Source organism: Nannobrachium achirus (assembly GCF_963921795.1).
Source record: "Nannobrachium achirus genome assembly, chromosome: 19".
In the NCBI taxonomy this organism is placed as follows: Eukaryota; Metazoa; Chordata; class Actinopteri; order Myctophiformes; family Myctophidae; genus Nannobrachium; species Nannobrachium achirus.
Window position 1 is genome coordinate 41,036,024 of NC_137826.1, and position 13,246 is coordinate 41,049,269.

Genomic DNA, 13,246 nt, shown 5'->3' on the forward strand with positions numbered 1-13,246 from the left:
GGAGATTCATAATGATTTTAAGAATGAATCGAAAAATAATTACATCACTCTGCCTCATGGTGGCGCTATAACGGCCCACTTTACGTTTTGCCCCGTAACTCTTGAACCGTAGATCGGAATATAGGCCACGCCCATTTGCGCCAGGATAGATTTTCCGCCATCTTGAATTTTCTCCAAAACACACTTTTTGCTCCTTTTCCTACATATTTTCTTCAAATGTCACAAAAATCGGTACACATGATCTATGAGGTGGGTAAACCACCGCTCAGTTCACACGGGTGTGATTTTTTTCAAATATCGGAGCGAATTTCAGAGCACGTAATAAAAAAATCAACCTCACGCTATGTCAATCATGTTCGCAGACTGCCGTCCTTTTCGTATTTATTTTCGGACCAGAGTTGACTTTTTCTGATTTTCGCAACTGTCGCCACTGGGTCCCTTTGCTCTCTCTCTCTGTCCTCTCGCTCTCCTTGGCCTGAATTTTCTTTTTTGCGGATTTCAGATTTATAAAACGCAACGAAAAAACACAGCAGTGTGCAACCAGCTTAAATCTATTAAATCCTCAATATTTAGACAACTTGACCGTTGGCCCTGTACTTTGTTCCCTCTATAACGCCAACTCTCCGAAAATACCAAATCTACCAGTTCACAACACCTCGCACTGCAAGGCGTTGTGAACTTGTAGATCTGCCACTTTCGACTAATGTTCCCCATCACACAAAGATTTGTCGGACCCCCTGTAGTTACTCTGAGGACACCCCCGTTGAAGACCCCATGTATATGGAATTATGTGTGTTTCATTCTTCAAGGCCCAGGAGGACGCAGAGAAGCTGCGTTCGGTCGTAATGCCCTTGGAGACGGAGATAGCAGCACTTAAAACCAAGCTGTCCACTGCAGAGGACCGGGTGAAGGAGCTGGAAGCCTCCAAGGTTGGTGCACTGTCTCTGATGCCCAAATGGACAAAGGATGTTGCTGAGAATCTGATTACTATTGACATGAGTCAGTTGGCTTCCTGTGGAAAACATGTACAATTCCATCTTCCCATTTGTCAGAATTGTTATACTGTAAATGGTGCACTTACAGTATATAGCGCCTTCTATCCAAGTCGCTTTACATAGATTGTGCATTACATTCACACACACATTCACACACCGATGGCGGAGGACACCATGCAAGGCACCAACCTGCTCAGTGTCTTGCTCAAGGACACTTCGTTGAGGTGGTCTCCCTACTCTTCCGTTCATTGAGACATGTATATACCCTGGTGTTGGGTGGGACGCCCACTGGCTGACAAGTAGGACTGTCTGAAGCTTATTAGTAGCGTAACAATATCTCCCCAGGTCAAGCGGCAATTGCCTGTTTCTTGAGCAGTAGAAATTTGTCTCATGCGGGAGACTCCTGTTCGAATCCTGGGGTAGTACTTAAAAGTCACAGATTGCACGTTTCTTTTTAATATATGCATGTGTCAATAGAGGCAAATTGAAAATGCATATGGCCTAACGACTTTCATTTATCAGCAGTAATTTAATTAAATTAAATTCTCATTGCTCATCCATTATTCATACATACTGTAGCGTTCTGAGTTTGCCAAGTCACAATTAGCCTGTACCCTGGCAGATAATGCACTGTGGTCACGGAGCATTGAGGCATCCCACCCATGCAAATTCAATTTGAATGTACTTTATACAGTGAACTCTTCACTGCGGTTGTTGCAGATTCTGGCAAACGGTTTGCTGGTCTCAAAAAGGGTTGTTTTTTCAGATAAAATGTGGCCAGAGATTGGTTACATCCAAATATTTTCCTTGGCTAGAGATTAGAAGATGCATCAGTCCAAAATATTTTTCTGGCGGATTATGTTGAAGACCGAAGGCTGCTTGGTTTTGCCTGATCAAACGGTGGCTCACCCCCAGTATGCAAGTTAAAAGATAATAAAGCACTCGTACAACTCGTAGCCATAGTGCAAATTGAGATTTAATCAAATCTTTAATCTTTGATTAAATCTCTCTTTGCATGGGTGCTCGGGTGGCGCAGTGGTAGAAAAATAAAACAGCAGCTAGTTTGTGTAACGTAGAGGAAAAAGGCTGCATTGTTTACTGTACGTGTTTTACAGCATTTACATTGTACTAAACATGGTATTGGTTTGGGGTTGGATGTGCCCCCCCCCCCCCCCCGAAGAAAATGAGAACTTATTCAAAATTTTCAAAAACTTTCAAAAACAGCAGATGTACAAGCTCCCAGTGCGGCAGAAAGTGGAGCTCTGCGAGCTTATAGATCTGCACAAAAGATAGCCTGAACAAACAATGCCAAAGGTTTGAGGTGTGCCCTGTGTACGTACTGTAGGTGAAGGAGCTCAACCACGTTCTGGAGGCCGAGAAGTCCTGTCGTACGGACCTGGAGATGTACGTGGCCGTGCTCAACACTCAGAAGTCTGTCTTACAAGAAGATGCAGAGAAGCTACGGAAAGAGCTCCACGAAGGTCAGCGCTCCATTTAGTTTATTATTTTTGGTTCTTCTGCTTTCAAACCCTCTGGGTTTGATATTCCCGGGTTTGGGAGCCGGGTTTGTCCTCTTGCCCCAGGGGTCACCAATTAGTCCCTACATAGACAAACGTGTCCGTGGCAAAGACTTGGTCTTGTCCATGGCAAATGTGAGATTTTTCTGTTTTACACATCATTTAATTAGTGTGGTTGCTATACACACTATTGTTCTAGGTCCGAGTTTTTTTTGTTAACTTTTACTCAACAGAGAAGTGAAGTTTTTGGTCATGCTTCACTTGACATCACAATATATAATACAAATTGTAAGACGAAATTAATTTCCCAGTGGATTCCTCGCGACTCGCGTCACTGCAACCACACTTGCAATTTCCCAGAATTGCACCTTTCTAGTTGTTACCTATTTTGATCATAAGACCCAATTACTGAATGATGTCAAGTCTCCAGGTTTTCTTCAGAATATTTATGACACTGAAATAGTGTCACAGGCCTACCCCTAGTACAGTGGTTCTCAAATGTTTTATTTTCAAGGACCCCCATAACTCTGAGAGTGTACAAATGGAACCAAATGGATGCATTTGTACACTCTCAGAGTTACAGACCTGTTATGGTCATTCAGGGCTAGCTCTATGTGTTTCTGATCATTTTATTGTCCGCTCATTTTGTATGCCCGTGGTAAAAATGTAATTTTACAAAAATGTCCACCACACGGCACACGCCAGCACGGCGATGACCGCTGCTTCCTGCACATCGTCCCTCCTCTCTGTCTTAAAATACCATAAAACAGGGGTATTCAACAGGGGGTCCTCAGAGTTACTACAGGGCTCACAAGAGGCTTAGTGTAGAGGGGGAAAAGAGCATACTAGTACTACAGAGTGAAATGTATTGACTATTCAAGTGGTTAAATATCTGAAAACACAAATTGACATGAATCCAAAATACACTGATGAAAAGGGATTGTGCTATCAAGCAATGAAACCATTATGGAAACTATGAAAAAGGTTGTTGGGGCCCCTGCTTCATCTCTCTCGCAACTAAGAGGTCCTTGGCCTGAAAACGTCGAAGACCCCTGCCATAAAAATAACGTCATAAAGGTGCTCTCGCCTTGGCCTCATTTCCACTCTCTGATTGTCTGTTGGGTGCTTCATTGGTGCGTCAGTGTGCCACAAGCTGGAGCTGGAGCGGCAGCAGCACAACCAGCTCAAGCACACGTGGCAAAGAGCCAACGACCAGTTCCTGGAGTCCCAGCGGATGCTGATGAGAGACATGCAGAGGATAGAGAGCGTGCTGTCCTCAGAGCAGCTCCGACAGGTGGAGGAGATCAAGAAGAAAGACCAGGTACGATGAGGCCTGCAACTGTCCATTGTTTCATCAGCGATTATTCTGTTGATTATCTGTAATCGAATGATTGGCTGATTGATTGATTGATTGATTGATTGATTGATTGATTGATTGATTGATTGAAGACTTTATTAGAGGTTTGCATATGAAAAGTACAGGACTGTAGTACAGGTCAACAAGGTCAACTAAAAAGATAAACACCACAAGAAAGCTTTTGGACTTGTTTAAATTGAGGTCCCTTTTACAACTCATACTCAAAAGATATCATAAGACATTTGGAAAATAAAATAAGAACTAAATGGTATTTACAGTAGAATTATAGATGGATTATATTTACTTTTTAAACAAAATTGATTAGTCTGATTAATCACTTAAGCTGTATTGTAAAAAGGTATACCGCAAACATAGCTAAAAGAGATGATCTACAAGTTCACAATGTGCCGTGGTGCGTCGAGTTGCAGTCTATTAGATCAGCTATTTTCACTATTTAAAAAAAAGAATTGCACACCCCTACACCCACACACACACACACACACACACACACACACACACACACACACACACACACACACACACACACATTTGAAATGTTTATTTATGACCACATAAACAGAAGTACAAGAAAGCCTCATACAAAGGTCATAAACAATGACAGTGCAGTCAGATAATATGAAAGAACAGCCAGTTACAAAGAGCCTAAATGGCTAATCATTGTTACATACAATACATGTCAGACAGCGGACATAAGTCATGGGTAAAGGAAGCAACGCCTCCTCCAAATTGAGCGGCTTCCTATAATGGCTGACACTGAGCAAAACCTTGCTAACTGTTTGGCCCTCCTTTTGGAGAGGCCTGCCATTTGTAAGCGCCTCACAACCAACTTGTGCACATGCCCTAGGCTGCCAAAGATAAAAACTAAAAGTTTGCATCTGTAGCCTAGCTGTGAGATGGTCTGCACTAGCTGTTGATATTTCAGCACTTTGGTTAGAAAGGCTTCTTCCAAGCTGTAGTCAAAAGTGCAGCCGACCTCGAGAATAAACACCTCCCTAAGGGTTTCATTTACAACAAAGACATCAGGAGTGTTAGCTGTAATATTTGAGAACATAGAATCATCATTACACAGGTTAAACATGCTCGGCTTCACAGCAGTGTGCTTATACAGTATGATGGAGGACCTAAAAATAGAAGAGATATCTTTTGATATCAAATCTACAATTCTGTCGTGCCTACATATGTAGAGGCCCCTGTATACATGGCAACCATTTAAGATGTGGGACATGGTTTCGGCTATTTGCTCATTGCCATGATGAATACAGTGAGGAGCATGGTTGCCTGGAAACCAGATGGAGAGATTAAGTTTAGTTGGTAAAACCTGTAATCTTGCTTTCAAAGTAAAGACAACGATGCACTCATCTATGGCAACATTTTTTAACACAGAGTGAGAGACAGAATGGTCTGCATCAGGGAGACATGCAGTCTTCCCTTGCAATCTCAACTGAGTCCAGTGCTGCCTCTGCCTTTGCTGTTGTGCCCACAGGAGGCGACCTCGGGCATTAATCAGTGGAAGATGGTGTTCTGTTCCACACACAGTCATAGTTGCTCTCACAGAGATACTGGGGTCAGATATAACATTCTCTGAGACAGCCACCACCTCAGAGTTGGACCCTACCCACTCCAGGGTAACATCAGCCCAGCAACACAAGTCATTTAGGTCCGGCCAGTCTGACCACACACCAAAGCCAGGGGAGCGACTGTCCAGTTTTCCATTTGGTTTTCTCTTAAAACCAAGGAAGTTAGAGTCCGAGCCACGAGCCATAGGGACCTTGCGTCTTTTTAGGTCCAAGAATAGAGAAGAACGAGCAAGCATTCTCACATACTGGTCATCACTGTTCAGCATATTCAACAGATGGGAGAGCCGTGTAGCAATATAAACCCATTCGAAATTGGGAACACCCAGACCACCCTCGCCTTTACTATGGAGGCCACACACACACACACACACACACACACACACACACACACACACACACACACACACACACACACACACACACACACACACACACACACACACACACACACACTCTCTCTCTCTCTCTCTCTCTCTCTCTCTCTCTCTCTCTCTCTCTCTCTCTCTCTCTCTCTCTCTCTCTCTCTCTCTCTCTCTCTCTCTCTCTCTCTCTCTCTCTCTCCCTCCCTCCCTCCCTCTCTAATGAAGGATTTTTGTCTTTGTAGTTATTCAACTCGTACTGGTATGACATTTTAATTAATAAAAGCTCAAAAGAAAAACTGCCTTTATGTTGTAGTCACTCCCTTCACTGTGTTTTATTATGCATGTAAAATTCAGCTTTGGAAAAACATTGCAGGCAGTGAAATGAGTGTACTTTGAGCTTCCTCAGCAGTGTGGGTAAAAGGAAAATAGGCTAAGAAGATTTAAAAAACCAATAGAATTAGCATTTTCCAACAAATATAAAGAGTTGCTATTAACTCATTGCATGCCAGGCCCGATAGTCCCGAGATTATTTTAATGTCTTTCCCTGCCAGGCCCGATAGTCCCGAGAATTTCCGCCATTTTGAAAAGAAAAAAAAAATGTTTTTTCAAAAAAGAATTTTTTTTTTCCCCCCATTTTTTGGGGTTTTTGGACCCCAAAAAATGTAGTAGGCATGATAGAAATCTAGTGTATACAATATCACAGTGTTTATGTAGCTGTATGACTATTTATATGAATAATATATTTGATGAGTGTACTCTTCCATGGCAGTAAAAGAGTTAATAGTGCAAAGATAATGCAGAATACTGTGTAATTCATGCACAGTACATGCTACGTACATAACTAGACACACATTAATCTAACGGGAGTGTACATAAAATTCCATATCATAAATAATGAGAAAAAATATATATTTTCAGTTACTCTGTATGCTGAATAATAATATGTAAATGAGCTGAGAAAATAACTCAAAAAGTACAGTAGTTCAATTGAATTATTTAAGAAACAATCTGCCAGGTAAAGTGAAGTACAGTAAACTGCCATTGCTGCTTATTTCTTAAAATGTTTGTGGGAAAGGAATTCAGATGATAAGCTGATTGCTAGAAATCTTAAGTTTTGAGTCGGGTAACTTTCCTATTAGGAGGACTTTTATAATCAATACTGTAGTTACATGATTATATTGGTTACACTTGTGAGTAAATGTAAGACTTACTTCTAAACCTGTTTATTTTTTCCCTTTCTAGGAGGAAGACGAGAAAGAAAGGTTAAGTCTTAGTCAAGTCAAGGAGTTGGATGAGGATTCCAGGGGAGATCACACTGAGCCTTTGGATGATTTATTTCTGGGGCTAAGTGTTGAAGAGGTACGGAGAACATGCCATTTCACTGCATTCCTCCTTATCACAGCTTACATCATATTATATGCTGGATGTTGTTTGCACATGCCGCAGTATAACATAATAACATAAGTCTTCCGCTGGTTATAAGTCAATCAGCACTATATTAACCTTTCAAGAAAGCATGCTGTTTTAGCATTTTAGACTTTCCTGATTCATTTGACCCCTTTCATTCAAAAAGCATTTTATTTCTTTGTAATTCATAGCACTGATTTTGAACTTGGTGTCCTCGGAACCCCCAAGAGTACTTTAGGGGGTTTGGCAGCGAAACTATTGCTAGTTATGAACCAAATTGACCCTTAACATGTCTGTACCACATGAGTGTGTGTACAAATGGAACTATCTGTTCACTCTGAGAGTAACACTGAGGATTGTACAGTGTAGATTGTCCCAGAGATACAAATCTTATCAAATGGGGGTCAGTGGCCTAATGCATCATATGATACGGGGGTTCCTTGAAATGTAAAATGTCGAGAAGAATCCTTTATTTACAGATCACCACGGCCCCTTTTTTCTCTCTCTCAGATCCACGCCAACCACAGCGCCCACGGCTCCATGCACTCGTTAGACACGGAGGTGGTGGCCGGCGGGGGGCCCATGGACCCCTACAAAGACAGCCTGCGGCGGGTCCAGTCCACAGACAGCCTGGGCTCCTCCTCCTTGCTCGGGGGCCTCGGGGGCCACAGCTACAAGGCCAAGTCGGCGGGCCACCTGGACGAGTCGGACTTTGGGCCTCTGGTGGGGGCGGACTGCGGGGGGGCCTCGGAGGGCTTTGGCAGCGACTCCATGTCGGTGAGCTCCATCAAGCTGACGTCCAGCCACTTCCTGCTCACCAAGGACCAAGAGAAGGCCATCAAGGCCATGACGCCCGAGCAGGAGGAGACGGCGTCGCTGCTGTCCAGCATCTCCCACGCCGTGGACAACGCCTACCTGCCGCCGGGCGGCTACCGGCTGGTCAGCGACAGCGAGTGGAACCTGCTCCAGCAAGAGGTGTTTGTATATGTATAGGAGGGGTTTATTCATAGGCATAAAAAGGTAGAGGCCTCCTCCGGCGCTGGGGCGTCTGTAAAAAAAAGGAAGGCAACATGGAAGGCAAGATACCGGAATTCTGAAGCACGCTTCTTCCGCATACATCCAAGGAAAATTGGAGGAAGGGACACCAACGTCATTTTCCCTATCGTGCAATTCCAACAGACAGATTAGTCTCTGAGCTAAGACACTGAAAGACAAGTGGCTCCACGTGTGCATCGCTCTGTCAAATGCAGTGTTTCATATCCCTGTGGGGATCACTACAAATACCCTTTATTGAAGGTTAAATATAAGTTATGGGAAATGGCAGTTATAATGGTGCAAAGAAACTTTATGCTGTACGGTTCAGAGTAGCATTTTATATGCAGGGTAGCACATTTAAGAGAAGTGATGAAATATAAATTATATTTAAGTGCTAATACAATATATTTAGAATTCTAATGGCTTGTCCCTGGATAGGTTAAATCGAAAGCGGTTTAATGTCAAATACAATCTCACATAGTTTAATTGGTAGAGAGGTTATAGTGGGGACACTGATAAATGAATGTATTGAATAGATAGTGATAAAACAAATTCATGCCTTGAGCAGTATTCAATATTAAATGTACCCTACCTCCTTACTGGCTTACCTTAGATTACCTTAGATTACAGTGTAATTGCTTTCTGTTGTTCCTGCTTCTACAAAATATCAATGCTATTTCTACAAAACACAAATATTAGTGTATTAAGCTAACTATAGGGTAGACAGGCAAATCACAAGCCCATACGAGTCAAAACTGAATAGTATAATGAAATGCCACTGTTTAGGTGATATAAATGCTTTATTACTGTGTTATATGAAAACTAACTTAAGCATAGTTGTGTGTCGGTGTAAAAGAAGTAATTAAGTAGGTCGGGAGTGGCTTATTGTCGGTATCAGCCGGTAACACGCAGGAGTCTGTCCCTGTTACAATGCGCTAGATCCCTGGGAGATGGATTGCTGAGGTGGAGCACCACACCTACCATCAGCTCCCATGACTTGCTGCACCCAAGCCGTGCTACTCATGCGCTGAGTTGGCGGTGCTCGGGATCGTACCCATGACCTTGTGGTCTTAAGGCAAGAGCTCTACCGACTGAGCTACCCGGACACAACATTTTGGCAGGCCTTGATGGCGTTGTAATGCCTGATTTTACACTGATGAAAATAGACGATCTACGAGCTCACAGTGCGTGAGCTTAGCTTGCAGAGCGACGCGTTGTGAGCTTGTAGATCTTCTATTCTCAGAGCGTGACAGCCGAGTGCAACCAAACATAAAATGACTTGTCTTTTAGTTCTACTTGATCTCTTCTCTGTTTTTATGCTCTGACTCTAAAATTGTAAATATATGTAGTCTTAGTTTTAGTCATCATAGCTTAGATTTCATTTAGTTTTTTGGCAGTGAAAAAAGGTAGTTGAGGAACATTTTGATGTGACTATGCATTAACCTGGGTGGTCATGTGATGTGATCATGTGACTACTAGGTGAAGAACGCAGGCAGGAAGCTGGGCCGGCGCTGTGACATGTGCTCCAACTACGAGAAACAGCTGCAGGTCATCCAAGGACAGGAGGCCGACACGCGAGACCAGGTGATTTGACTCTCTCTCTCTCTCTCTCTACCAGGGACATGCTGGCCATTGGGAAAAGCAGGACATCTCCCGAACGGCCGGTTCATTCCTGGCCTTTAGGAAAAATAAATAAATAAAATGTCGGCCTTTGTTCCATTTTGGGGCCTGGGCGGCCAACAAAGTAAATCGTCACTGTTGAGCAGAAACCTCGTATCTCCAAGTTTCAAATTTGTACATTTTTTCGCAAAGCAAAGCCCTGCTTCATCATACAAGGCCGTGGCACAAATGTAGTGAAAACGTATAGGTTCCGAACGGAACCATGTTTATTTAATACCGGAGGACAAGGTCCCCCTATGGGATAACCAGCGCCATCTGGCGCTGCAACAGAGTAAAACTCATAAGCTCCCGTACGAGAAATATCATTTGTCGGTAGGGCTGTCAATCACAAACGAGGGCGCCGCCCCCGAGTGTATAAAAGCCCTGCGGGCTATCATAACTTCCTCTAAAGCCGCACCTCTGCGCCCGCAACTAGCGAACCGAGGGGCTTTATTCGGGGGACCTTGTCCTCCGGTATTAAATAAACATGGTTCCGTTCGGAACCTATACGTTTATTGTCATACCTCCAGACAAGGTCCCCCTATGGGACTCATATACTCCCCAAGAAGTCATGAACCGACAAGACTGTCGTGCACACCGACCACACCCGGAAAGGAGGTCCTGTCAACCGACGTGACCCCTTTCAGGACTGATCCGACCCAGACCCACAGGGCCTGGGCGTGTTCAGACAGAAAAAGACCCTGACAGACCGAGGCCTGCCTTATGCACTAAGGGCAGACACAGGTCCACCTTATAAAATTGCAATAATATAAGGGAAAAACTCAGGGTCCCCCCACGTATCCTAGAGACAGCAGCATGCTATCTCAGGAAGGGGAGAGAGCCGCCCCACTACATAGTAGGAAGGGCAGCAGCACCCAGAACCGTATGCGCCATAGCAGAAGGCGCAACGTCCAGGTGATAGTAGGTCGCAAAGGTGGACGGCGAAGACCAATTCGCCGCTGCACAAATCTCCTCAATGGAGACACCTTTGGACAAAGCCCAAGAGGTAGACACACCCCTAGTACTGTGGGCCTTAAGTGCTTCCGGCACTTCAGACCCAGACCGGGTGTAAGCCAACCTAATAGCATCCACAAGCCATCTCGACAGAGTGGGTTTGGACACCGCTTTCCGTTGACGGGCATTCATGACCACGAAAAGCTGAGAAGTAGACCTGCTGTCCACCGTCCTATCACAGTAGGCCTTCAGGGCCCTAACTGGACAAAGACAATGAAGACGCCTATCCTCCTCTGATGCAAACGGAGGAGGATGGAAAGCCGTCAAAACAACAGGTTCCTTCGGGACCACTCGGTTCTTAGGAATAAAACTCAAATGAGGTTTAAGAAGAACCTTGGAGTCATTATTGAGAAACCTCATACAATCAGGGCTCACAGAGAGCGCATGAAGGTCGCTCACACGCTTAGCCGTAGACAAGGCAAGCAAAAGAGCTGTTTTGAAACTTAAATGTTTCAAAGAGGTCCTCCCAATCGGTTCAAAGGGTGCCTTGCAAAGGCCCTCAAGAACCACTTGTAGATCCCAAACAGGAAACAAGGCTCTGGTCACAGGTCTCAAATGGTCCACACCATGCATGAACTGGACCACCTCAGGGATTTTAGAAAGGCCTTTGCCTGCCACCCCCAGGTGGCAGGCATCAATAGCCGCTAAATAACCCCTCAGTGTAGAGAACGCCAGACCAAGGTCCAGGCGGTCCTGCAGGAAATCTAACACCTTCTGGGCCGAAGCTATATGAGCCGGCTCCTGTAGCTCACACCAGTCCAAAAAGGCATTCCACCTTCCATCATACACAGCCCTAGTAGAGGGGGCTCTAGCACTCTGAATAGTGGCTACAACCATCGGTGAGAAGCCTGCTGCAAGCAGGTTCTCCCTCTCACGGGCCAAACCCACAGGTCTAGGCCGTCTGGATGGAAGATCTCGTCCCCTGCCTGGCGCAGCAGATCCCTGAGCAAGGGAAGCCGCCAAGGGGGTTGAGAGAGCAGTGGGGTGATCAGAGACCTCCACACTCCCCTGGATGGTGTCACCAGAAGAACCTCCTGGTTGGAACATCTGATCCTCTCCAGAGTGGGAAGAATCAGTTCCAGGGGTGGAAACGCGTAGAGAAGACCTTGTGGCCATTCGTAAGCAAACGCGTCCATCCCCAGAGGAGAAGGTCCCCTCACTGAAAAGTAAAGGGGACACTTCGCGTTCTCCTGGGAGGCAAAGAGATCGACTCGCGGTCGACCGAACCTGGAGAAAATCTGCCTCACCACCGCAGGGTGGAGAGACCAATCCTCGTAACGAGGCTCCCCCCTGGACAACAGATCGGCGCCGCCGTTCTGAAGGCCCGGGACATGGGAGGCTCTGATGGACCTCAACCGAGGCAAGCACCAGAGGGTCATCTCACGCGCCAGCTGATCCAGCGTACGCGAGGAGAGGCCGCCCTGTTTGTTGAGATAATACAGGGCCGCCGTGTTGTCCGTCCTGATCAGGACATGGCAACCCCGGAGAAATGGTTCGAAATGCTTGAGCGCCAAGTAGATCGCCATTAATTCCAGATAGTTGATGTGGTACTCCAACATGGCCTGGGTCCAAAGACCCCTGGCTGAGCGCCCCTCGTGGGTGGCGCCCCACCCCGAGCGGCTGGCGTCTGTGGTGATCACCTTGCGTGACACCACTTCGCCCATGGAGACCCCACTTGTCAACAACGCCTGGTCCCTCCATGGGACCAGAGCGTCCATGCAGACCTGGCTGACTGTCACCTTCCTGTACCCTTGCAGGGAAGGAATCCTGAGCGCCAGTGACCACCGCTGGAAAGGTCTCATATGAAACCTGCCCAGACGCAGAAGTTGCACTGCTGAAGCCATCAGCCCAGTCAACTTCATGCACTCCTTGTACCTGACCACCTGGTTCAGTCGGAAGGAGCCGAGACAAGCCAGAAACCTGTCCACCCTCTCCGGGGAGAGGCGAGCGGACATGGTGGCCGAGTCCAGAGATATTCCTATAAAGGAAATCTGCTGGGAGGGTAACAACATCCTTTTGCCAAAGTTGACGTTGAAACCCAAGGCCTTCAGGTGTGACAACACCAGATTGGTATGGCGCGCCGCTTCTGAGCAGGAGGCGGCGGAAATCATCCAATCGTCTATGTAGTTCGCCAGCCTGACTCCCTGATGCCTCAGTGGAGCAATGGCTGCCTCGGTCACTTTCACAAAAACCAGAGGGCTCAGAGAAAGACCGAAAGGGAGGACCGTGTACTCGTACAGGCGCCCCTCGAAGGCGAACCGCAGGAACTTCCTGTGTGGGGGGTAAATGAGGATGTGCTGAT

General features: G+C 45.8%; 1 protein-coding gene across 1 annotated transcript in view; it reads left to right on the top strand.

The window, feature by feature from the left end:
* The window catches only part of rabep1 (rabaptin, RAB GTPase binding effector protein 1), a 47,711-nt gene that overhangs the window by 12,738 nt on the left and 21,727 nt on the right, over positions 1-13,246 (top strand). Inside the window, exons 5-10 of the mRNA XM_080748833.1 lie at positions 810-929; positions 2,341-2,476; positions 3,655-3,833; positions 7,072-7,188; positions 7,747-8,211; positions 9,751-9,855. Coding sequence (XP_080604959.1) covers positions 810-929; positions 2,341-2,476; positions 3,655-3,833; positions 7,072-7,188; positions 7,747-8,211; positions 9,751-9,855 — 1,122 coding nt within the window. The remainder of the gene's footprint in view (positions 1-809; positions 930-2,340; positions 2,477-3,654; positions 3,834-7,071; positions 7,189-7,746; positions 8,212-9,750; positions 9,856-13,246) is intronic.